This window comes from Trichoderma aggressivum, assembly GCF_033847375.1.
Source record: "Trichoderma aggressivum f. europaeum strain CBS 100526 chromosome Unknown scaffold_073, whole genome shotgun sequence".
NCBI lineage: Eukaryota > Fungi > Ascomycota > Sordariomycetes > Hypocreales > Hypocreaceae > Trichoderma > Trichoderma aggressivum.
This window is the reverse complement of record NW_026946439.1, coordinates 16,892-40,653: the sequence shown is the minus strand read 5'-3', so window position 1 is coordinate 40,653 and position 23,762 is coordinate 16,892. Positions and strand designations below refer to the sequence as shown.

General features: G+C 52.7%; 9 protein-coding genes across 9 annotated transcripts; 5 read left to right on the top strand and 4 right to left on the bottom strand.

Annotated features, from left to right (window-relative positions):
* Positions 1 to 51: 51 nt before the first annotated feature.
* On the top strand, positions 52 to 1,975 carry Triagg1_10417 (uncharacterized protein; the record flags this gene model as incomplete). The annotated part of the gene is made up of 7 exons (XM_062894487.1): positions 52 to 154; positions 225 to 725; positions 784 to 1,001; positions 1,059 to 1,280; positions 1,330 to 1,386; positions 1,445 to 1,718; positions 1,782 to 1,975. 7 exons carry the CDS (start codon positions 52 to 54, stop codon positions 1,973 to 1,975), a joined length of 1,569 nt encoding a protein of 522 aa, XP_062750611.1.
* A 687-nt stretch (positions 1,976 to 2,662) lies between these two features.
* Triagg1_10416 (uncharacterized protein) lies at positions 2,663 to 3,704 on the top strand (the record flags this gene model as incomplete). The annotated part of the gene is made up of 2 exons (XM_062894485.1): positions 2,663 to 2,707; positions 2,835 to 3,704. The coding sequence occupies 2 exons, from the start codon at positions 2,663 to 2,665 to the stop codon at positions 3,702 to 3,704; spliced, it is 915 nt and encodes a 304-aa protein (XP_062750610.1).
* Positions 3,705 to 4,001: 297 nt separating this feature from the next.
* On the bottom strand, positions 4,002 to 6,741 carry Triagg1_10415 (transcriptional regulator family: ARID/BRIGHT; the record flags this gene model as incomplete). The annotated part of the gene is made up of 3 exons (XM_062894484.1): positions 4,002 to 6,161; positions 6,239 to 6,556; positions 6,616 to 6,741. The coding sequence occupies 3 exons, from the start codon at positions 6,739 to 6,741 to the stop codon at positions 4,002 to 4,004; spliced, it is 2,604 nt and encodes an 867-aa protein (XP_062750609.1).
* Positions 6,742 to 7,947: 1,206 nt separating this feature from the next.
* On the top strand, positions 7,948 to 8,946 carry Triagg1_10414 (uncharacterized protein; the record flags this gene model as incomplete). Its single annotated transcript, XM_062894483.1, has 1 exon — positions 7,948 to 8,946. The coding sequence occupies one exon, from the start codon at positions 7,948 to 7,950 to the stop codon at positions 8,944 to 8,946; it is 999 nt and encodes a 332-aa protein (XP_062750608.1).
* A 391-nt stretch (positions 8,947 to 9,337) lies between these two features.
* On the bottom strand, positions 9,338 to 10,418 carry Triagg1_10413 (uncharacterized protein; the record flags this gene model as incomplete). The annotated part of the gene is made up of 3 exons (XM_062894482.1): positions 9,338 to 9,994; positions 10,057 to 10,139; positions 10,196 to 10,418. The coding sequence occupies 3 exons, from the start codon at positions 10,416 to 10,418 to the stop codon at positions 9,338 to 9,340; spliced, it is 963 nt and encodes a 320-aa protein (XP_062750607.1).
* A 3,435-nt stretch (positions 10,419 to 13,853) lies between these two features.
* On the top strand, positions 13,854 to 18,157 carry Triagg1_10412 (uncharacterized protein; the record flags this gene model as incomplete). The annotated part of the gene is made up of 3 exons (XM_062894481.1): positions 13,854 to 14,363; positions 14,420 to 14,537; positions 14,706 to 18,157. The coding sequence occupies 3 exons, from the start codon at positions 13,854 to 13,856 to the stop codon at positions 18,155 to 18,157; spliced, it is 4,080 nt and encodes a 1,359-aa protein (XP_062750606.1).
* A 1,008-nt stretch (positions 18,158 to 19,165) lies between these two features.
* Positions 19,166 to 19,982, bottom strand: Triagg1_10411 (uncharacterized protein; the record flags this gene model as incomplete). The annotated part of the gene is made up of 2 exons (XM_062894480.1): positions 19,166 to 19,626; positions 19,973 to 19,982. The coding sequence occupies 2 exons, from the start codon at positions 19,980 to 19,982 to the stop codon at positions 19,166 to 19,168; spliced, it is 471 nt and encodes a 156-aa protein (XP_062750605.1).
* A 51-nt stretch (positions 19,983 to 20,033) lies between these two features.
* Positions 20,034 to 21,410, top strand: Triagg1_10410 (uncharacterized protein; the record flags this gene model as incomplete). Its single annotated transcript, XM_062894479.1, has 1 exon — positions 20,034 to 21,410. The coding sequence occupies one exon, from the start codon at positions 20,034 to 20,036 to the stop codon at positions 21,408 to 21,410; it is 1,377 nt and encodes a 458-aa protein (XP_062750604.1).
* Positions 21,411 to 21,748: 338 nt separating this feature from the next.
* On the bottom strand, positions 21,749 to 22,748 carry Triagg1_10409 (uncharacterized protein; the record flags this gene model as incomplete). Its single annotated transcript, XM_062894478.1, has 3 exons — positions 21,749 to 22,116; positions 22,196 to 22,399; positions 22,448 to 22,748. The coding sequence occupies 3 exons, from the start codon at positions 22,746 to 22,748 to the stop codon at positions 21,749 to 21,751; spliced, it is 873 nt and encodes a 290-aa protein (XP_062750603.1).
* Between the last annotated feature and the right edge of the window lie 1,014 nt (positions 22,749 to 23,762).

The following is a 23,762-nucleotide window of genomic DNA, read 5'->3' as shown; positions in this document are numbered from 1 at the left end:
GACCGTTTATATCCTGCATCTCTCAGGAAGCCCAGAGTCTTGGTTCTTACGATGGCACCAGCCTTGACGTTCTTTTTCTGCATCTTCCAAATTACTCTCCTGCTCCTTAATGGAGTTCTCGGATTCTCATGGGGAGGGCGCAGGGGCGGCGGCAGTGAGTCGTCAATATCCTATTCACACACTTCCCCCCTACCAGATACAAACTGTTGCTAATCTGGTCCCAGGGCTTAACTATTCTGCTGATTTGCCATCGTCCGGAAGTCGTTCTACTATCACCTCCAGACTTGACTCTTCACAACTGCCTGCCATGTATGCCACTGCGCTCAGCGAGTTGCAGGAGCTGGAATCGGAGCCCTTATGCCACCGTACTGCGGCCCGCCTTTTGATCAACAACTGCCAACTACTCGATGGCCGGAATGATGCAACAATGTTGACTGATAGTGGAAGAGCGGCCCGTGATTTTGTCGACTCATATGCTGCAAGCCTAGCCATATGTGACTTGGAAAGAGGTAGCTTCACTATCCCCTCCCCTTGCTCCAAGTTTCAGGAATCGATACTCGCCCGTATGTCTCCGCCGACCAAGCCACAACTACACGTAACGACATCCGAGATCGATGGCTGCCTCGAGGGACTGGCACAGTCAGATTCCGCCTGGAATACTTGGGTGAGCTATCGCCATAAGACGTTGCGATTTTGCGAAGCAGCTCGTGCGGACAACGAGAAAGGTATGTAGCTTGTGTAACCCTGTGACACAACAAAGGGGCTCGACTAATCCTATTCTAGATCAAAACATCCGACTCCATCAGAGGCTGACTAGTATTCTTGCGAAATTGACGACACAGCTCGAAGAAGATATAGAGGCACGGTTTCAATCAATGAACAAAATGTTCGAGGAAGCAGAAGCCACTGTGGAGAATCTAAAGCCTCAGATGAATCATCTCAAAAGTAGCATCACAGAGGTAGATGCGCTATTCAGAGATCACATAGTTCAAAACGTACAGGTCAGCATATTAGATTCACATAATAGTTCTCAGGATTGACACTAACAGAGCTTACAGCAATCAGCGGACTTTGTTACTCATGGACTTGGCGAGGCAAGGCAATTACAAACACTGCTATCCATGCTGGTCGACGTGACACAGAATCAGAGTCACGATTTAACAACTTCTCATGAGTCTGCTTTACAAGAGGCCACACTACGAATCACCAATGAAGTGGACGTCATTTTGGCAGCGCTTGGCGCGGCAACCGCCTCGTCCACATATCTGCATAGAGAAATTGTGAGTTACCTTTGCATATGACATTTTCCCTCCCCTGACCTTTGGTTAGGAAATCTCTCAGTCCGCAGCTGCAGCAGTTGCGTTAAGGCAGGAGAGTATAGAGACGGTACGTTGCCCGTGTTGGTTCCTGTCCAAAACGCGAGTAGCTGATGGAGTTTGAATAGGGCATGAAAAAACTCGAAGGTTTAGCTGACTCCTTACTGGCTCAGCACAAAGGCCACCAAGAACAGCTTGTTTCTGCCCAGCAAACAGCTTCGGATCTGATAGACATTCTAGACTCAGCTTCGTCATCAGCCGTCACCCTTCGAGGCTCCATCTACAGCGGCTTTGGCTGGGGTTCTTGGTGGCCGCACGTATTTTGCCCACTCATGTCTCTGGTTGTTGGCTCGTATGGACTCCCACCTTCTGCAACACGAAATATTATGCTTATTAGTTTAGGTGAGTGATACTGGGGTAGATCAGCCGTCCTCGGTGCGAAATGTTAACAAAAGCAAAACATAGGCGAGATGGTTGGATTCGGAATATCCATTGTCAAGCATTATGGAAGTGATATTCACACAGCATTTTCGTCTCATAACAAGGTGCCCCTCAGAGCGAATTCGACACCATCATTTGATGAGGCTATTTATTCGAATAATGGGCTTTCCCGCGACGATCTTCACCAATTTAAACTCGACGAGGCTTCTCGAGCGTAACAGCGGAAATCATTGGGTTTCCATTTTTTTTGAAAGGTATATGGGGATATGGCGTTTGGGACACGAATACTCTGGAGTGGCGTTTTCATATTAGTATTCCAGAAGCGGCTCTAACGGACAGGGTCACCACCAAATATTATTGAAGCAGGAGTTTAATGGGTTTCGAAATACGCAAGCAATCATCTAGATCAGTTGTGGATGGGCAGTTTTGGTTCGTTGGGCAACACAGTTATGGATCGATCTAAAGGCTGATCACCACGCAGCCTTCCGGTCTGTTCCGCACGAAACCGGTGGCCTCGTGGCCTCTTGGGAGAGAGTTCCTACTAGTTCTTATGTGGAATCATGGAGAATATTAGCATGGGATAGCCTATTATCACTGAACCTGACTCGAGTTTCGGGATTTGATAACAGAAATATCGAGTACAGCTAGCTAGTGACCGAATCGCGGGGTCCAGCCGCGCCGTGCAATTGGACAGACCCGGCGCCCTCTCCGCAGTCGATGTCAGCTTTTCGCCGGCTTTCGGTCAAGATTGGGTTACCCCATATGGAGTTGCGCATTTATAGCTGACTTTATCTCGACCGGGCCGGTTCCGGTTTACTAGAAAACATCTCTTGGCACTCAACTTTGTCCTTTCAAAGATTCCTCGGTACACTTTGACTTGTGTTGGCATTTGAATTTCTGGGACAATGGCGTCGAATTTGAAGATTGCGCTGGTTCAGCTGTATTCCAAGGTGAGTTTGCATTCCTGACGTATTGCCTTGGCATTCGTTGCCCGTGTGCCACCAGCGACCCCTGCTGCAGCTCCAAGGAAGCAATTATGAAGACTGATCTTGGCTCCTAATTGTTCACCAACTTTAGCCGCTCGACGTAGCTGGCAACTTTGCTCGCGCAGAGTCATACATCCGCAAAGCCGCCTCACAGGGCGCGAACCTGGTGGTCCTTCCTGAGTACCATCTCGGCTCATGGAAGCCCGACTCCAAGATCCTCCTCGCCACGGCCAAGGAGCAGACGCCATATCTTGCACGGTATCAGGCCATTGCCAAGGAGCTCGGCATCGCCATTGCCCCGGGCACGATCCTGGAGCCCATACCTGCGGAGGAAGGCAACGCCTCCATGACTGAAGGAATTGCGAATGCGGCGTACTTTATTGGCCCGGACGGCGCCGTCCTGGGACGCTACCAGAAGAAGAACTTGTGGCACCCCGAGAGAGACCACCTGACGGCCGATGGATTGACGCCGCACAGGGCGTTTGATACTCCCTGGGGTCGTGTCGGACTCATCATCTGCTGGGACTTGGCCTTCCCCGAGGCATGCCGTGCGCTGGTTGCCGACGGGGCCAAGTTCGTCGTGTGCCCTACCTTTTGGCTCAACAGCGACGGAGGCGATATCGGTGCCGAGGTGAACCCGGAATGCGAGCGCCTGTTCTTGGAGAACGTGGCCGTGGCCCGAGCATTCGAGAACACGTGCGGCTTTGTGTTCTGCAACACGGGCGCACCGTTGGGAAGCGGAACGAGTGGCAAGGACGAAGAGGGCACAGAGTTTATTGGCCTGACACAGGTGGCGATGCCGCTGCAGGGAGCCCTTGGCAAGCTTGGAGTTGAGGAGGCGATGACTGTGGTGGACGTTGATCTGAAGGTCCTGGACATTGCAGAGGAGGTGTACAAGGTGAGGGCGGATATCGCCATAGAGGGATGGCACTATGGACATACTCTGCAGCGCAGAGAGTGAAGGTTGGCGAGCGATTGATTTTTGAGAATGATGGAATTCCATCATTGTGTATATATGTATAAGTATATACTTGGGATAAACATGAAAGAAAAAAAGACAGTAAAACACTCATACTATATAAATGCTTCTGCTTGCCATGGTGGTATGCTGAGAGCACTTGGTCATTTCATCCTCGATAAACACTGAGATGCCTTTTTTCTTCGCTCCATTCGTTGCTGTAATAAAAGAGAGAAAAGGCGGAAAGCGCACACGCTGGACATGTTCCTCTCAAAACGTAACATAGGTAAGCAATGTAAATCATTGACCATTCCCTTCCCTCGACAGCCTGTCCCTCCGCCGCCTGTCCCTCTCCGCCAAGGCCACCGCCCGATGAAACTTCCTACGCAGCTTGACCCTGGGCTCGTCGTGCTTGAACAGGAGCCGGTCGAGCATCTCGCGGGCCTTCTCCTTGCGCCGCCGCGCATCGCCGTCGTCGTCGGGGGCGCGCCGCAGGTCGCCGACGCGGACGACGTATTTCAGCTGGGCGTCGTCGCGGTCCGTCCAGATGCCCTCGTGGTTGGGCGGGATGCCCTGGCCGTCCCTGAGGCTGGCGAGGACGGCCTCCATGGCTTCGCCGGGGGTCATTGTGGTGCGGCGCATGGCTTCGATGATGATGTCCTCGGAGAAGCCCTGGTCGCGGTAGTGTTGCTTCCAGGAGATGAACTGTTCCTGGCTCTGCTGGACGACTTCTGGGTCGGTGTCGCTCGAGTCGGCTGCGTCTTGGTGCCATCGCTGCCGCTGCAGTTCCTGTTCCTGTGCTTCATCACCTTGCTGCTCTTCTTGCTGCTGCTGTTGCTGTTGTTGCTCTTCCTCGCGCCGCCTTTCTTCCTGGCGTAGTTCTTGCTGCCGATGCTCTTCCAATCGTTGCTGCTGCCGCTGCTGTTGCCGTAGTCGTCGTTCTTGTTCCAGCTGCCGCCTCTTTTCTCGCCTCTCCTCAAGCTGCATGAGCCGAGGTTCTCGAGGCACTTGAAAAGACGCCGGGAGCTCGCGCCTCTTAGGTCTCGACTTTGTCGGCGTAGATGTGGTTGAGTCTTCCTCTTGTATTGTTTCAAGTTGACTATTCCGATGGGGAAAAGATGCTGTCGGACTATAATAGAGAGTGGGGGTCCTTGATTCACCCTGTTCGGGGCTCGCAATCGAATCAGATTCGCTTCGTAGCTGTTGGGAGGGAGTCATATCTGGCTCATCAGGCGATCGCTGGTGTTGTTGATTATGCCGTGGTGTCCTTTGCTGCGAGTCCTCCACCACCTCTGGCAATTCTTGCTCTTGGTCTGCCGTGCTTTGTAGATTACCTGGTGCTGATACTGGTGCGGACGGTGGCCTACCGGTCTTCAGCTTGTCTTCGGGAGTCACTGGAATCTCGGCATGCACTGTTCGCCTTCGCTTGGCTAGTTTGGTTGGTGTCGAAAGCTGCCCATCTGGTAACCTCTTCCTCAGTTCGATACCGCCGGTGTCGTTTGATAATGGAGATGCTGCGCCGTTTTTCTGTGAGGCCCGTGGTGTTCTGGATTCCGCCTCAGTTTCTCCCTCTCCTATGAGCGTTTCCTCGCCTTCAGCAATCTCCTCATCAGGATCCTCCTCGTTCTCTTCAAAGCTCATCATGGCCTCTACGAAGTCTGCGAGATGACAATTGTAGCTCGATCTCAGTAAAGCAGCGACGGCCTCGCCGTTTCGCACCAGCCCGAGTCCCACGTTCTCTGCCACTTGCCGCCAGTCCAGTTCATCTGGGGGTAGTTCTTGCGCGCTAACTGCGCGAAACAATTCCCACAGGTCTACTTCTTTTTTCCCAATAACACACCGCGTGTCAAGTGCCTTGCCATTTGCCTCGCAGTAGTCTTGGAGATCGTTGAGGAACTGCTCTCTCTCCGAGAAGGAAGATAGAGCTTGGCTGTCGTCATTTTCAGTGTCTTGTTCCGCATTTCTTTCCTCTTCCTCTCTTAATTCGCCTTCTGGTTCCATTCTAGCACTTTCCTTTTGCTTATTTTCCTGTTTTGATTCCCTCTCAGCCTCTCTGACAGTAGCTGACCTAGCTCCACCAGCCGTATCGTTATGGATAGCCGTGTCCTCTTCTTCATTCCGCTCACTATTCTGCCTGGAGGGTGCGTCATCTGTGACATTTCTCCTATTGCGATCAGAGGATGCCACATCTCGAGGTCGAGGTTGTTCACTTCTAGGTATCCTAGGCGCCGGTACGTTGTGATTTTGAGGATTTCGGTTGGCGTTAGGGACAGCGTTGTTCTGAGGTGCCTGTGGCCAGTCCTCTCTCTGGTGTTTCCTGATGATATGCCTCGCGGTTACTGGGGCATTATCCACATCCACGTTGGCCAATCTTGCCAGGCGATCTATCTCTGCATTGGACCTTGCTGACAAGACCTTTACCCACCGGTTCCTCCATGACTGCCAAGGATGATGGGGATACTAGACATGATTAGAATATGGGGTTTTTTTTTTTTGGAAGTTAGATGGGGAACAAGAGGCAACTGATGCAGACATACTGCGTCTTCTAGCTCCATGTACATTTTATTCCCAGCCGTATTGATCCCATTCTTGAGAATCCACTTGGCAACAATGGCGTCGTCTTGTTCGGTGAACTTCGTCCGAGTTGTTTTGACATGTGCGCCCGTGAGCACTGATCGGTGCTGGTTGGGTGGAGGGCCTATGAGATATTTGTCTTCGACCTGTATAATGCCGGCGTTTACAGACTCTGTGATGTACTTCCACGAATATGAGCCCAGTGGTGCATCTTTTCGTGCGTGGTCTGCAATGAGCATGTCTGCATCTTTTTCCCGAGCGACGACAACGCCCGAGTTGCTCTGTGGGAAATGAAAACTGTTAGCAACAGGCTGAGCATAGTTGCAAGTTGTCATCATACCTGAATCTTGTCGAGAATGCTGTCTCTTTGGGGAACTCTTCTGGAAACCCAGAACTTGATATTCCTGAAGATGTTGCCACCCGCCGCCGCGCCTGTAACCCCATCATACGTAATGTGCGACGCCATTGCATACGATTGAATGCTGGTTTGAGAGTAAAAAATTCAATGGCGATGATCCCCGGTTATATGAATCCCCTAGAGTTGGATGAAATTCATGCTCAACGAGATGAAGAGCGTTGTTGCGCTGACGGGCGTTGACCGACTCCGAGGTGAGTGAAGGGATCGAGGCTCTGCAATATCAATCAAGGGAAAATCGAGTGAAAAGGGCAGAAACACGCCCCCAGCGGTGCTGCATGAGTTCAAATTCAGCGCCGAATCTCTTTGGCAACAAATCCCACGCTCTATTCCGCGTTCGTTTCTTTGCTGTCCGTGCCTTTCTGCTCATTCTTGACTGCCAAACTCATTCACCCAACGCATGAGACGCGTGATGGACGTCGCGGGGTCACGTGACACATGCGCTGCATTCCCTTGGCCTCTAGTTGCAAATGCAGTTGCAGTTACGGTGCAGTTGCAAGGCTACTATCGGGGGCCTAGGCGCCCCGCGATATGAATAGTAAACACCAATATTTTGCTTGCGATGCAGCTGGTGACAGCTGTTTGTCCAGCTCAGCCACCTTTCTATTATCCTTGCTCATTTGTTTCCTTTTGCTTCTTTTTCAGCGCGCTGCAGTACACGGGCTTCGTAGCATCTATTACATTTCTCTTGTTATTTCTTTCTTTCTTTCTTTCTTTTTTTATTTCCCCCCTCAAAAAAATTAAAGGTATAAGAGCTTTTAGTCCCTCAACGATATATTTTGGATCGTATATACGAAATTACAGCACAGGACTTCTCGGTCTGTACCTTTTAACTTCAGATGCCGTAGTCCTGCCTGCTCGACCCGTCCGCCACGATGGACACCCTAAAGAAGATTCTTATTGTAATTCTAGCCATATCTTTTATGGTATTCATTACCTTTTTCGGCAGACTTCCGGCTTTGAGGTGAGTTATAGAGGGGCATCTGTGTACAAGAGGGGCTTGTTACTGAACACATGAGGCACGTAGGAAAACGCCCATCGCCTGGTTATACAAGCTGATATGGATTCATTTCCCTAACCTGGTGACGAGTATAGACCAGACACTCACTGGTGGGCGAGTGACTGGATCGATGTCATGGATTTATAATCGCCTCATGTATGACCGTCATCCAACGATCGTGGTATGTAGTTGCAATGGCTCTCTATACATATGATCCACGGCTTACACATGTCTTCCAGATCTTCTTTTTATTGATCATGACGGTCTCTGAGTACATGTACCTCCCTGACGTCTGGCCCAGGATCGGCCTCTTCACAAAATTCACCGCCGCCATCGTCGTCATCCTGCCGTACGTGTTCCTGTATCTCGCCTGCTCCGCCGATCCAGGGTACATCACCCGCGAGAATCATGCGTACCACATGTCTCTCTACCCCTACGACTACGCCCTCTTCCACCCGGGCAACGAATGCCGCACCTGTCGGTTCCTGAAGCCCGCGCGGTCAAAGCACTGTGATGTCTGTAAACGCTGCATCGCAAGGGCCGATCACCACTGTGTCTTCATCAACTCGTGCGTGGGCTACGGCAACCACCACTGGTTCCTTCTCCTGCTTTTATCGACATGCGTCTTGGCGACCTACGGCGGCTTGCTAGGCCTCTACCTATTGACGTCGAAGATAAAAGAAGAGTACCCATTGTGGACCGTCTGGCCGGGCCAAGAGTTGGAATTCAGCGAGTATCTTGCTGTCTGGGGTTGGGGCCTCCACGGCGACATCCGCGTCGGCGCTGCCACTCTTCTCGCTCTCCTCACCTCTCCCCTAATATGGGCTCTCTTCATCTACACTGTCTTCCTCATCTACTGCGGAACCACGACCAACGAGTCCATGAAATGGACAGACTACAAGGAGGACATGAGGGACGGCTATGCCTTTCAACGTCCCTTGGCGCCTAACCGGCCGCGTAACCTGCGGTTGGAGCCACTGTGTCCTCGGTGGCCCTCGTCGCCAGAGCACATCATATTGGCCACCCAAGACGCGCAGCCGCCAAGCAACCAAGGGAATTACCCAGGCGAGGGCGAGTGGGAGCATGTATGGGACCTAAAAACCGTCGACAACTTATACGACATGGGATTGTGGCATAACCTTGGCGACGTCTTCTTTTCCAACTATGCATTTGATGACGGAACAGGGGAGCCCCCAGCCGAACGTCGACCTCGAGGGCGGAGTTTTTCCAACACCAAGTCTGGATATCCTCAATAAAGAAAAAAGAGCTCTTACGCTACATTCGCGGCATGAGAATGAAACAAATTCATCGATACTGTTGGAATAATGGGTTTTTATATTGTATTTCCCCCCCTTTCTTGTTGGACGTCTTCGTATCATCATTCATGTTCGTCGTATCTACACGCGTCTAGGTCTTGCGTAGACCTACCAAGACTACCTAGTAATAAAGTATATACCCATCCGCCACCATTGGCAGAGATGCCGACCCCTTGTCTCTACCCTCATCTAGAGCGCTTTGATTATAAAGAAAAAATGTGCGTGTTTCCAATTGATGTGTTTTTCAGCTTATAGAATGGTACCAAATCTGATTCCCCAAAAGTTAGTCTTGTTCTGGAGGGCTTCGACATGTTCAGCGAATGATGAAAACTTACCCAAAGGTCTGCTTGATGCTTCGCACGTAATACTCGCCCCAGTTACGCCTAGTCACGTCTTCCTGGCCGACAGGAACACCCTCCCAGGTGACGCGCATGACGGTAACGTGGTCGATGTCGTTCTGGTCAAACTCAATGTTGAGCTTCGAGTAGTGGCCGGCTGGCCATTGGTTCAATCTCCAGGCCTGAACAATCTTCTTGGGCTTTTCCAGCTCAAGGTATTCTCCGCAGACGTTGCCGTCAAAGAGCTCAAACTTGCCTCCTGCCTTTGCTCCCTCAAACACCTTTGGCGGCGCCCGAGTGAAGGCAGCCAATCGCTGAGGGTCGACAAAGGTCTGATACAGCTCCTCGGCAGTAGTACGGAACTCTTGGTCGTCACGCACTGTCACCGTGTTGACGACGCCCGAGCTGCTGGTTTGAGAAGTTGTGGGTTGAGCTGCAGCCTTTGGTGCAGCCTGGGGGAGGGTTCGCGGGGTAGAGAAGCCGCTGGAAGGATTGGAGCCGGGGGCATGCTGGATATCCTTTCCATGCTCAGTGATCAAGGCACCAGCAAGTTTCTGAAACTCTTTTCGGAGCTGAGGAACGAGCTTTGACCGCACGAGATCCTTGACGGGCTGCTTCTCCTTTGACTCTGAGAAGATGTCAATCTCAAACTAGATGCGGGTCGTTAGCTAAATGCGAGAAGAAGGCAAGGCTAGAGGGCAACTATACATACCACGTACTCGTCCTCTTCCGTATCGTGGGCAATCTCGGGAACAGTAATGTTACCAGAGACCTCGTCGATCTCGGCAGTGGACCCTAGGGGGAAAGTCAGCCCCAGACGCCCTCACCATGAACGTTGAGGTCTACCATACCAGAATACTCCAGCACTAGCTTAACATCAAAGATGGTGATGACTTTCCCCTTGCGTTGGCTGACGTCAACGTCACCACTCATGCTCTGGACCTTGGTAACTCTGGCCTTGACGTCTCCATTTTCGGTCTCAAGCTTGGTCAAGTTTTCCTCGAACCATTCTTTTGCCCAGGCAGACGCATCCTTGTTCACCCAGTGCCAGTTGTTGGGGTTGTGCAGAACCATTTTGACGAGCAAGCTTAGAGAATAGAAAAATTTTAACCGGTCGTCCGCGCAGCGGGCAGGTCCTGTTCGATCCAGTGGTTAGCTTCAATGTCAACCCTAGATCGAGCAGAAGAACAAGGCATAATTTTGAGTTTGCAAACAAAGGTTCAGAAGTGGTCTTGGACCTAAGCATTTTGGTCATCACTGAAAGGGAGTACAAATCACTCTATGACTGGTGCCAGCTGGTATCTCATCATGTAGGGGCTATGCAATGGTGGGCAGTTGTATGGGAAGCTTCGTATTCAACGTACCGTATTGATTAGAGCTGATTAAGAAGTAAGAGTATGGCGTGAGGGTGGAATGTTGGTTTGAAGCAGAGAAGGAGAGAATTGTCGGGCTGCTTGAAGAAGGAAGAAAGAGACCTTCAGAAGCCTCTAGAATTTTTATGAGCCTCGTCTCCACCTTTTGCTGTTAGTGTAATTGGCTGGTCAACGTAGCCTCACGAAATAAATCAATTATTACGTAAGCCGTATAGAGCAACGTAATTCGTGAATGGACTCAAGCACGTCCTACAGGACACATGTGCACTTGGGTGGCTCTGCGGCTGGCGGCATATTTGCCTTGTGCACGCACGATTAGGTGGGAGATGATGGTGACAGTAATAGCTCGAGGACAGAGGGAGGCGATTAGAAGGCCCCTAAACTCCTGCTATGCTTGATCTGCTTCACACCTCTCTGGGACTTCGGTGCATTGAGACGCCGACTTGACAGCTAGATAAGGAGCAGCTCCGATTGGCCGTGAGATTTCACAAACAAGACAAAAGGGGAATGCTCATGTTATCCGGAACATCCGCTATACACCCGCAGCTCTATCGTGCAAGGCAGCTGAAGAGTTCGAGTAAGCTTGAAGAGGGTTAAGTTTTGTGACTCCTTGAGCGATGTGCTGCCGAGCCATTCCCGTGGCACAAGAATGATTAAGATTAAGCCTTGGTGAAGTAAGTCAAGTGACATATCCTCACCCAATATACCGGTACTGCAATGCTAGGTCTTACGACCCGTCCGGACTCTGATTACTTGTGGATATTGTGCCGCTCAGACCCTTTTCTATAATTGTATTTGCTTGCCATTCATCGTGATCCGGTTGGGTGTGGGCACTCCGGTATGTGCAAGGCGCACGTAATGGAAGACAAATCATCTAAATATCTGTAGGGCCTATTACTTACATCACCAGAGTAACATCATGATTCCAGGTCCTTGGCACAGTCTCTATCCTCGTCCAAGCATCTGCGTATAATCCTTACCCTATAGCAGGAAGACTACAGCCGAGCGGCTGTTAATAACCACTTGCTGAAGGCGGCCCGTACTGTGTTAGTGGTTTAAATAGCCGCTTCAATAGGTGTGATTACTTCCGCTTATGTCAACGCCAGTTTGAGGAATCCATTCGACACAACAGGGCGTGCTAGTTTGCCCGCCGTGCCTCATTCTCAGCAAGAAGCTCAGTGAGAGGCGGGGCTAGCGCCCTTGAAGCTGAATCTGGCAGAGGAACCTGAAAGTCAGATTAGTAGAGCGGCCGAGTGCCGGGTCAGCGAGGCTGTACACTATTTGAGTCTGGCGCCGTTATCAGCGCGGTTGCATGACACGGGACCTCAGAATATAACGGCTGCCAAAAAAGAGTAATAGCATGTACTCCGTACTCCGTACTCTTCACAGACCATTGGCGAGCTCGTCATTGGGGGGAAAAGGGGAAATCTGACGCCCCTTATAGCAGATTCCAAATCGTAAAGGGTCGTCGATTGCTATTTTTTGCTTCCGGCCATCTTACCAAGGGGAATGTGGAAGGGCAAGGATGAGTATGCGCAAAAATGCCGGCCGGGTGGTTATAAGCCCACCAACTGCCGAAAGAGCAGGGCTACAGAGGACAAATTGATGCACTCTTTGTGTATGTCCGAGTATGTTATCTGTATCGTATCATGAACTTGAAGATGGAAAAAAGCAGATAAAACAAGTGAAAAGTCAAAAACCGAGCAAATAGTCTCGGAAAGGTAAAAGCGAGCAAATTCTGCAAGAAATCGTCCGTGTTTTCAGTTACCAATCCTTCCGTTCCTTTTTGTCGCTCCTTGATGCAGAATCCAAAGGTGGGAGCGCCGATCTATTCTTGGAGAATGGATCTCCGTCTGCAGCCCTGATTGGCAGCTATATTAGGAACACATGTGGTTCAATGGCTGCCGGCGCTTAGTAGCGCATTGTTTCTTCCAGCCAACAGGAGCCGGCTCTCGATAATAAACTTGCGTCGAAAGCAGAAGAAAAAAAAAAAAAGCGCGATCCACGCAGGGGCGGTCGCATGTCTAGTGGCAGACGCCTTCGTACCGAGTACTTGGTCGAATGTACCCCGTACCACCACCAGCACTGGATTTTCTCAAGGCACGCACTTCGCGATAGCCTCGATGTCTGCCTACCGTATTCCGTATTTCTCAGGCCACATCACATGTTTGTAACGCCGGTTTGGCATCCCACTCCTTATCCGTGCTTTCTGTAAATGTGCAAAGTAAAGCACGCCACATTGATCAGGTCAAGATGGGCAATGCAAGTTTCACACCTCCATGCAGCCTAAATCCCCAATCAACCTGTAACCAACAGTCGCATGCAGGCATGATTGATAAGGAAAAAAACGAACAATGCACGTTCGGTTGTCTTCTTGAAAACAGGCGGCCCACTTTGTCGTCACATTCCATCACACGCCGGTCCGTCCCTGGTATCTCATGGAGCGTCCGGGTATGCGCTTTAGGCAAATCCTGAGTCGACGGCGGGAATCCTTCAGCAGGCTTGCAGCCATCGAGATCCTTGGTTGCCATCTTGAAACAATAAAACGTCCATCCATCCAACTGCAGGTAATACCTGTGTTATAGGAGGTACAGTAGTGCCATGGAGGCGTTATAGGGACGGGAGGGATTCAACACACGTGCAGATGCTGCAGAGCGCATGTACGAGTATTACAGGTAGAAACAGCGGGTACAAAAGATCCCTGGTACCCTGTACATGGGATTTGCGCACTGGCGCCACAGGCTGGTCGCCTCGTCCGGGCTCGGCTTAGCGCGCCGCTTCCACAGGGACCGCCAAACTCGCGCTCGGCCAAGCACATCTCGCCATCACCACCAAACGGCCCCTCAATGCGCTGCCATGCGCGCTGCCTTGATGCATGCCTTGCCTCTTTTAATGGCTCGTGTCTGGCTGCGGTGTTAGTGTCCGAACTCGAACCGGTACGTCCAGGCCAAGCCAAAGCCCAGCCGCGCCGAATGTACATGCTCGTACCTCCGCCGCGGCTCGCTCCTTTTCCCACTACGGGATGCCGTGCGACTCGCCATGTTTGATCGCTTCCCGGTTGCCCATTCCTGCGTCAAGTGCCTGTCCGGAGTCCTGTACTCGTACAGGGAACATCTCGTGCCTGTACCGTACCTGTATGGTAGCAGCCCTGCTTCCTGGTCTTGTCGCTAGTCCGGCTCGGCTCTCCCCCCTCCTCGCCCTCTTCTCGCCCTCTCCTCGCCAATCCGAGCGCTCCTCGTCGACCGGCCTCTGTCCGCCACCTGAAATCGATGCTCTGGGTGTATCCAGGGATGCCAGGCGAGACCTCCAAATAGAACGAAACACAGACCTCATCTGGCATACCGCCTCCGAGTTGGTGTGGAGTGCGCTGCCGCCGATAGTTCTGACATCAGGTCCGGCCTGGGGTCCCATCTCCAGATCCAATCTTCCACCTGCCTTCCAAGTCGCATCCCTCGGCAGCCTCAGCACTCCTCAGCAAGCCTCTTTGTGCCCCCCAGGTCAAGGGTCAAGGGTCACCGATTTAGGAGACGGCGGGCGGTTGGGCCTCTGGGAGCTTGAGCCAATATGTCTTCCTCCTCTCCCCGTGATCCCACGCGTCTTCGCCATGCCCTTCATCCGCTCTCAACCACGTCCTTGGCGGGCTACGGTAACCAGCTCGTTTCGCCCATATCCGCTGTGTCCATGGCTTCCTCTCATGTCCAGACGATACACACGCCTGGCAGCGCCATCCTGCCGTATAATCCGCAGGAATGGGTAGCATCGCCAGCCGCCATGGCAGCGACAGAGAGGCCTCTGCAGTTTGTGGGCAGTGAAGCTCAGGGTGGGGATCCCTTTCTCATTTTTCTCGTTGATACTCTCCCTTGATAGCTGTTTTTAGAAACCTTTCCTACGTCTCTCCTAGATCTTTGCTGGGCCTCTTCAACATCTCCCTTCGGACCACCTGCAAATGGGCAACAGTGTAGTGTGCTGACCAGATTTGAAATGACAGCTTCACCATCAAACCCCCCTCCGCCTCCGCCATACACTCCTAGGAGAAACATGCAGCAACCTCGTCCTGCCAGTATGGTTTTCGAATACGTACCGGCGCAAGTGGCCGCCAATCCTCCTTCGCGCTTCTCTAACATGCTGGGTCACCGGCCCTCTCCCGAGCCGCCAGCTGCTGCTACCCGCTCATTTCCTCCTCCGCCGGGTGCGAGTGGCAGGGGAAGTTCTCGAGAGCGTCTCTTTGCGCTGGCATCTTTGGGAAGACGGAGAGACACCGAATCAGCCAGCTCCCCAGAGCCGATGCCCGCGTCTAGACGGAGCGTTGGCCCTGCCTTATTCCACGCCATGGAGCAAGAACGAGCCGCAGCCACATCTGCTGTCAACGTTGACGCATTTCCCCCGGCATCTCGTAGAGCTGCCTCCACGGGCGCCATCGATACGCCGACGTCTGCCCGCTCACGATCTACTTCTCAGACGAGGTGGGAGCCTGGCATGCCGCTCCCTCCGCCGCCGCCTGGGCCACCTCCGCCTTCGTCGAGCAGATCACAAAGCGTACAGGGCATGGACAGGAACAATGTGCCCATCATTTCCCCACCAACTCGCCGGCCTCCCCCTTCCGGTATATCGTCCCTAGGACCCGTTCCCCCAACGCCCGCCGACTGGGTTGACAGTGACACGCCGCCTGCCGCTCGACCACAGACCCAAGTATCCTCTGCGCAGTTACATCCTCTCGCGTCCGTCCAGACCGGCGAGTCGTCACGACAAATGCAGCTACCGCATCCCGCCCCGCCGGCAAAAGGGCGGTCTCCTAACCTGACAATTGATACGATGACTGCGAGCAATCCTAGCGAGCCCATAGAGCCACCCCTGAATTCATCAGGCAGCGCAAGTGGCTTGAATCGTGCCAAGGCTGTGCGCCATGACAAGACCATTTTACAGAGGAGAAGCGAGAGTCACTCTCGACATGAATCCAGGGGATCCATTGACAGCACGTTACAGGGACGGCATATTGCCGACATTGTTGTTCCCCCGGCTGGTGGCCTGGCTCGTAAGCTTACTGTTGGCAAGACAACTCCCCGGAGCAGTGGGAAAGCCCCCATGGACCAACCTCTTACTGGGGAATCATCAAGTCAGCATGATTCCCGTAATTCGACACCTCGGGCACCGGATTCGGCCACGTTATTACACCACGAAGCAGCCACGCCACCGTTTTCGCCAACACCAGGCAAGGCCTACCGACAACGCGGCGGAAGCCAAGGTGCTGTGCCAAAATCCCTCCCGACTCCGCCGCCTCAGACCAGGTCTGCCTCTGGATCGATGATTGCTGAGGCATCACGCCTCTCCGCGTCCATGGCGGCGTCGCCATCCAAAGAAGTGATTGTGAACCAGAGCGCTGCCGAATTCGCAACTGGCACCATCGAACGGTTTCGATCATTTGCGATTAAGGAAGCCTCGGCTGCCACAGACGCAGACCGAGTCCGCCTCTTCTCAGATTTCATAGTCACCGAATCCAGAATTCGACGTGAGAGATACTCATCAGCTATTGGCGCTATGGGGTCCGAGATCTTCGATTTGAGCCGTGATCTATTCCGCCCAATGAACGCTGCCCGGCGAGAGTCGATGAATTCACAGTCTCTGGGTGATTGGACTCCGGAGTCTTCAGAACCGAATCGGTCTCACAGGGGATCTGTCAGCTCTGTCCACCAGGCTGACGACTCATCGAGCTCGGCCCCGGCATCTAGCAGCCTCCCACCGTCCCCCGGGATAAAGCAGCCCCTTAACTGGGGCGGCACCGCAAATTATATGCCATCGCTCTCCCCCATCCTTAGCATGAGCGTGAGTGACAACCACGAGAATAGCTCACGTGGGAGACCCCCCAGTCGATGGTGGGAGACGGATTCGAATGGCGACCCGAATCGTGGTGGTTTTGAGAGATCCAAACGTGAGTCCAAGTACATGGGTGTTCCCAAGGACCAGTGGATCGAAGATGAGCAAAACACTCCGAATTATGCGCCTATAAGCGAGCAAGGCTCTTCGTCGGAGTATCCTCCGGAAAAAACAGGCTGGCATGACCAGGGAGAGGCGGCATGGACCCCTCAACCGTCGAACACGTCCGTGGCTTCTACCCCGTCGACGGCGACAAACAGGCATGGGCTTTTAGATGTTTCCAGATTGGTCACCATGCCACCCCCTTACCCAAGGCATCATCCTGCGGTCAATAATAACCATCCTGAGCTGACATCGATTCGTACCTCGGTACGATCTTTGAGCGAGCTGGCGGATATTGAGGGATCAAAAGAGAGATTTGCTTCCAGCAGCCTCCGGCGCCGAGAGGAGGCTACCAAGGCAGCAGGAGAGCGTCGCCTCGCGCTGAGGTCCAACCTGCAGAAAGAAATCAACTCGGGAAATTTGGGGTACGCCGATGCCGCGGCGATTGAATCCGACTTTAATGAACAGGAGAAGGATAAGAAGAAGGAGACGGAGAAGCTGGAATACGAGCATTTCCAGAACCAGGTGGTACTGCCGTTGAATGATATTCTGACGGAGCGAATCACTCGAGCGACAGAGCTGTTCGATGACCTGGCACGGCACTTATTCGACAGTAGCGAGATCGATGCCGACATGCCTCAAGAAGAAGGAGACGATAAGCCCGAGCTATTGGAGAAACTGACTCTCCTTAAATGGGTCTTTGAGCAGCGCGAGTCTCTGCACCGGGCCATCTACGACTTGCTATCGGACCGCAATGGCCGCTATCGTGACGTTGTGCTGACACCATATCGACTGTCTGGCAACACGGAGAAGCTCAAGTCGGCAGAGGCATTTTTCAGGGAGGACGCAGAGAAGCGAGAATACGCATTTGCCAACGAGGTGCTTAACCGGGCGCGTGAATTCAGGTCCGTGATGGAAGAGGCGGTTGCGCGCGGTATCGAGCTACAGCTTTCGGCGTTTTGGGATATTGCACCGCCGCTTTGCGGTCTTTTGGATACTATTCCGATGGATCTGGAGGATTTTGGTGTTCAAATCCCGGCATCAGAGTACGAGGAGAACCCGGCGTATCACGACCACCCGCTGCAGTACCTTTACAGCCTGCTGCTCCATGCCGAGAAGAGCACCTATCAGTTCATCGAGGCGCACACAAACCAGCTGTGTCTTCTCCATGAGGTCAAGGAGGCGGTTGTCAATGCCAAAGCCAGGGTGCTTGCGACGCAGCTTGCCGAAGTAGACGGCACACCCATCAGACCTGAGGATCGAGAGCTGCGGGCCAAGCAGATGCGAGAGGTGGAGAATCGCCGGCTGACGGAGGACCTCAAGGAAAAAGTACGTGTTGTACAGGACCAGTGGAATAGCTCACTGGGGACAGCCATGGCGGCAGTGAAGCAGCGGGCTGGCGAATGGCTGCTGCAGACGGGAGGATGGGACGAGTCTTTGGAAGATAACGGAGTTGGCGTGGTGTGAGCGTGCATTTGCTCGATTTTCATTTACCTTTTCTTCATCTACCCCCTTTCCATTCAGCTCATTCGTTTTTTTTTTTTTTTTTTTTTACATTCGACGGCGCTTTTTTTTTAACGACGACTTCAACGATGATGCAAAAGAGATGAAGAAAAGTGAAGAAGAGCTTTTCACGACATCTGATTATTGGCAAGCGAAGAGTTGGAATTGGCACACACATGCTTTGTGCCTGATTTTTGATACCCCATCGAGGAAATTTATACCTGGCCTGGAGCTTTGGCATTTTCGGATATTTCATTGTATATAAGTAGGTAGTAGTATATATATACAGCAGGTAGATATGTATGGCCGAACATGGCGCGTGTATACATATAAAAAACATGAGTGGATATTGATGTGGATATATCATTGTAGAGTCTCTTTCATCTTGCGATCTTGGTTGTTATAGTACTCCGTAAAGTGGCCGTTAATGCATGTCCCTCGCCTCACGCCAGCACGGGACGGTGCCTGGATGAGATGATTCCCGACACCTTCTCCTTGTCCCTCTCATTCCTCTCAGCTCTGTGCAGGTCCTGTGTTGCTGCGTTCCCAGTTGGTGTAGTGGTATATCCTCCCCTTTTGTTGTATGTGTACATGTGCGTGTCATTGTGACGCACCGAGCTCAATGAAGCTCACAGAGATTACTGTCTGTGGATATGGCCAACTCCGTTTGAGCGCTCGTTTCCGTCGAGCGCCAAATTGCTCCAGTGTAAGTGGTTTACAAATAGCCGCGCATAGCTACACAGCATTTCTGGCTTCTCCAACGCGTCCCATCTCTTCCCGCGCGGTTTCGCAGGATACGTGGGTATTTTCATATAAATAAAGCCGGGATAGGTCACACGACAGCATCCCACCCCCAAAAATCAGGTATAAAAAAAAAAGATAAGAGTCGAATAGTAGTAGAACACAAAGTAACATATAAAAAAAAGAAGAGGGAGAAGAAACAATTTTCATCTTTCTTCGCAGAGCTCGCGCTCACTGCGTCGTCTTCTTCTTCTTCTGCACCGAGGGAAGATCCATGCCGACTCTCCGGGCGGTTAAGCGGATGCGCTCGTCCTGGTCCATCTCCATGCCCGGGTTGTAGCGCTCGATGAGGGTGACGTACATGCGCTGGGCGCGGAGGTAGGCGATGAGCTGCTGGGCGAGCTGGGCCTGGTGTTCTAGGGCGTGTGAGGAGGAGGAGGAGGCAGAAGTTGAAGTTGAGGGAGAGTCGACGAAGGAGGAGCGGATGCGGCGGTGGAGAGGAGTTCGCGGAGAGGAGAGGATGGGGCGGGGCGGAAGCTCGCGGAGGAGGGAGCGGTAGAGGGAGCGGAGGTTGGCGGGGGAGGAAGCGGAAGCGGCCATTGCGGGAGGGAAGCTGGTGAGGTTTGTATCGTGTTGGAGGTTTAGAGGAAAAGAGGGTGGTTTGGTGGTGATGGGCAGAAGCTGGGGTGAGGCTATGGATTTAGTAGTTAGCACGGGTTAAGTTTAGTATGTTGCAAGCAATTCTCCCATCTGATGTGATTAGACGGCATTTTTTTTCTTCTCTGGCTCGGAAAATTGGGTGGCCGGAGCGCCGGGGGAGGAGCCCCGCCATCCAGGGAGCTCGTTAGCGGGCGCAGGGCGGCGGGACATCGGAGGCGGGTGTGGCGGGGTAAAAAACAGCAGCGAGGTTAGCAGTGGGTGGCAGCGATATCACGGGCCATCGGGAATCTCTTCGATATTAAAGATTGGTATATATATTCAACTGCTATTTAAACATCATCCCCTGTCGTATGGGTATCCATCTAGCAAAACACGCACCGAGAGACATCGTCCTTGTAGCTCACAATCAAGCCTTGCCCATCGTCTGACTGCGAGCTGAATGTCCTCTCCTCCTTCATCTCCACATAAACCACCGCCGTCGTCAGCCTCCAGTCCATCTTCTTCCCTCCCAAAGCTTCGATTCTTCCTCTTCCTCTTCCTCGTCCTTCCCGCCATCATCCTCATCCTCGCCCTCCTCCCCCCCTCCGCAGGCGCCACAACGGCTTCTCTATCGCTCTCCATCGCCCGCCTCGTCCACCACCCCGGACAACAGCTATCCTCCCTCGTCCGCCAAACTCGATTCTTCTCCCTCACCACCACCACCACCACCACCACCACCACCACCACCACAGCCGCAACCATGCGTCTGGACAAGTACGAAAAGGAGCTGCAAATCGCCCAGCTCGCCGTCCAGCGCGCCTCCATCCTCACCAAGCGCGTCTTCCACGAAAAGGCCAAGGGAACCGTCGACAAGAACGACAAGTCCCCCGTCACAATCGGCGACTTTGGCGCGCAGGCGCTCATCATCGCCGCCCTGCAGCACAACTTCCCGGACGATGCCATTGTCGCCGAGGAGGAGTCTGCGAAGCTCAAGGAGGATGCGAACCTGAGAGCCACGGTTTGGGACTTGGTCAAGGATACCAAGCTGGACGATGCTGCTGCCGAAACGCTGCTCGGCGGACCGGTCAAGGATGTCGATGCCATGGTTGAGCTCATCGACAAGGGAAACAGCCCGGGCGGCTCTCAGGGACGCATCTGGGCCATTGATCCTATCGACGGCACAAAGGGCTTCCTCCGCGGAGGCCAGTATGCCGTTTGCCTCGCCCTCATGGTCGACGGCGACGTCAAAGTCGGTGCCCTCGGATGCCCCAACCTCCCCATCGACGACTCTGCCCGTCTCACCTCCGGCATTGGCGAGAACCAGACCGACGAGGGCCACGGCGTGCTCTTCTCCGCTGTCCAAGGCCACGGCGCCACGAGCCGCCCACTCGCGACGGTCAATCTCCATGTCGAGGCCGGCACGCCCATTTCCATGCGCGCCATTGATGATTTGACAAAGGCCAACTTTTGCGAGAGCGTCGAAGCTGGGCACTCGTCCCACGGCGACCAGGCCGCCATCTCACAGAAGCTGGGAATCACCGCGCAGAGCGTCCGCATGGACAGCCAGGCCAAGTACGGCTCCATTGCCCGTGGCGCAGGCGACATCTACCTGCGCCTCCCCGTGAGCGCGACGTATCAGGAGAAGATCTGGGACCACGCTGCTGGCGATCTCATTGTGAGGGAATCGGGCGGCCAGGTTACGGATATTCACGGCAAGAGGCTGGACTTTGGCATCGGACGGACGCTCGCTGGCAACAAGGGTGTTGTCGCGGCGCCGTTGGCGGTGCATGGAAAGGTGTTGGAAGCGGTGCAGGAGGTTTTGAGTGCCAAGTTGTAAGATGTCTGCATGAGCGGTGATTGATGAATGAAACGTAAGAGATACCATCCTGAGGAACTTGATAAACTTGTATCCACACGCTTGATTGTTGAATGAATGACCATTGGCAATATACAGATATGGTATATATAGGTATATATATATATGTGTGTGTGTGTCTAAATACCTCGCAAAAGAGGCTCTTTTTTTCAACTGATGATAATACAAGTCTGTCAAACACCCGTACCAAAAGACCACATATTGTACATTTGTCGTTTCTCCCCCCTTACACTCCTTTTCATCCCTACTCATCACATCGTCATGACCCTTTACCCTCTCTCACGTCATAGTCATGTCGTTTATTTAATCTTCTTCTGCTTCAACTTGATCGTCTGGTCATTGATAAACACGCCCTTGCCCTTGTACGGCTCCGGCGGCCTCCACTTGCGCACCACGCCGGCGAAGCTCATGAGCACCTCGCGGTCGGGACCCTCGAGCAGGATGCGCGTCAGCGACGGCGTCGTGACGGTGACGCCCCGGGGGATGCCGACCTCGACGGGGTGCGTGAAGCCGAGCTTGAGGCAGAGGAACTTTTGGCCCGGGTATTCTTCCTTGGCGCCGCGCTGCTCGACGCTGGCGCGGTAGCCGACGCCGACGAGGCGGATGATGGCTGTGTGGCCTTCGGAGACGCCTGTGATGTGGTTGCTGAGGTAGGACCATGATGTGCCTGCATGGACTCGAGGTTAGCATTGTTCGACGAGAGCTTTCGTCTGTAAAGGAATAAGGGGTGTGGAATGACAACGTACCCCACATCTCTTTCTGCTCCTTGGCGTTTGGATCCCTCACGCTCAGTGTCGCAGTCTTGTCTTCTTCGCTCTGTACAATGTCCACAAACTCGGGCACATCCAGGTTCAATGTTCCTACGCCGCACGCACTCGTCAGTCCAACGCACTCCCTGTAAACCACGAAATCAAAATTCTTCAATGTGAATGGAAGAAGTCTTCCAATAGCTGTAACAGCAATTATACTGCCGACAAGAAGAAAAAAAAGCTACACACCCAGAGGTCCCTTGACAGTAATCGTCTTCCTCACCACAGGCTTATACGACGTCGCCGACCTCAACGTCCTGGGCTCGCCCATCAAAACCTCGACACCCGGGGGAATCGACAGCGGCGTCCTCCCCAGCTTCGACCCCCGGGCATGTGTCGTCGAAAACGGTCGTCGTGCGGAATGCCATGAGCTGCAGGCGGCGGTCGATGATGCCGGGAGGAGGGACGGAATCGGGCATGGTGAGGCTGCCGCCGCGGACAAGGCCTGGCTGAGAGCCTTGCCCCGGCGGGGAGCGAGAATGGCGGCCATTTGGGCTTTGGGGGAAGCTGGGCCGCGAGGGTTGGCGCAATCAACGGCTGTGGTTTGTCGTTTGTTCTTTTTTCGAGGTGGGTTGGTTTGGTGATGGCGCTGGGATGGGTTGAACTTTTTGCTGAGTCAGCACGTGGAGTGCGCATGTTGCATTATGCGCACTGTGTTATTGTTGATGCTGTTTGCAAGGTGCAATTCAATTCTTCTTGAGAAATTCTATTCAGGGGCACTTTCAAGGGAAAATATGTCTTGAGAGACAGATTCAATGACATAATTGCCGTTATAGATGTTTAATTAAATCCCAAAGCCTCTGACTACAGTCGTTCATCCCATGGTGAGTCAGGTCCAGCAAAATACATGTAGGTTTGTGCTGTCTCTAGTGTTAGTCGAGCCAGTCGTTCCACTGCATATCAACAAATTAGTAGGTTATGAGTACATGTAGTCAAAAGAGGTTTAACTGTCTCTCATGGGCCAAGTTAAATCAACCAATAGTTGGAAGTGGTATACTGGCTAAATTTTTGACCTAGGGGAAGAGTTGAGCTGTTGTTGTCTGCCAACTAACATCATTCTGGTTCAAGGCATATGGCGAGAATATTTGCCTCTGATAGTATAGCACACATACAATGAAGCGCAATTCCATTTCAATGCGCTTAGGTATCATGTATGTCCTCACTCCTACATGATAACGTCTTGCTTTTCAGCTGTTCTCGTGTCGCCCCGCATGTAGGCAGCGTTACTTAGTATGCATGCACATCAACGGATCGAAGCTGCATCCGTCCTAGCTGCTGCGATATCACAGCTGAACATACATCCAAGAAAAACAACCTAGGCATTTATAACACGGCGCTGCAAACATAAAGCTTACCGTATCCTCACTTCCTCATTGCATCTTGTCAGATTCAAGCATCTAAACAGAGCAGAAATTAGCCCACCATGCGATATCCAGAGTATGTCAAAACTGTCTCTTCTCTCGTGTCTGTTCTCACGAGAGTATAGGGGAACTATAGTGGAAGT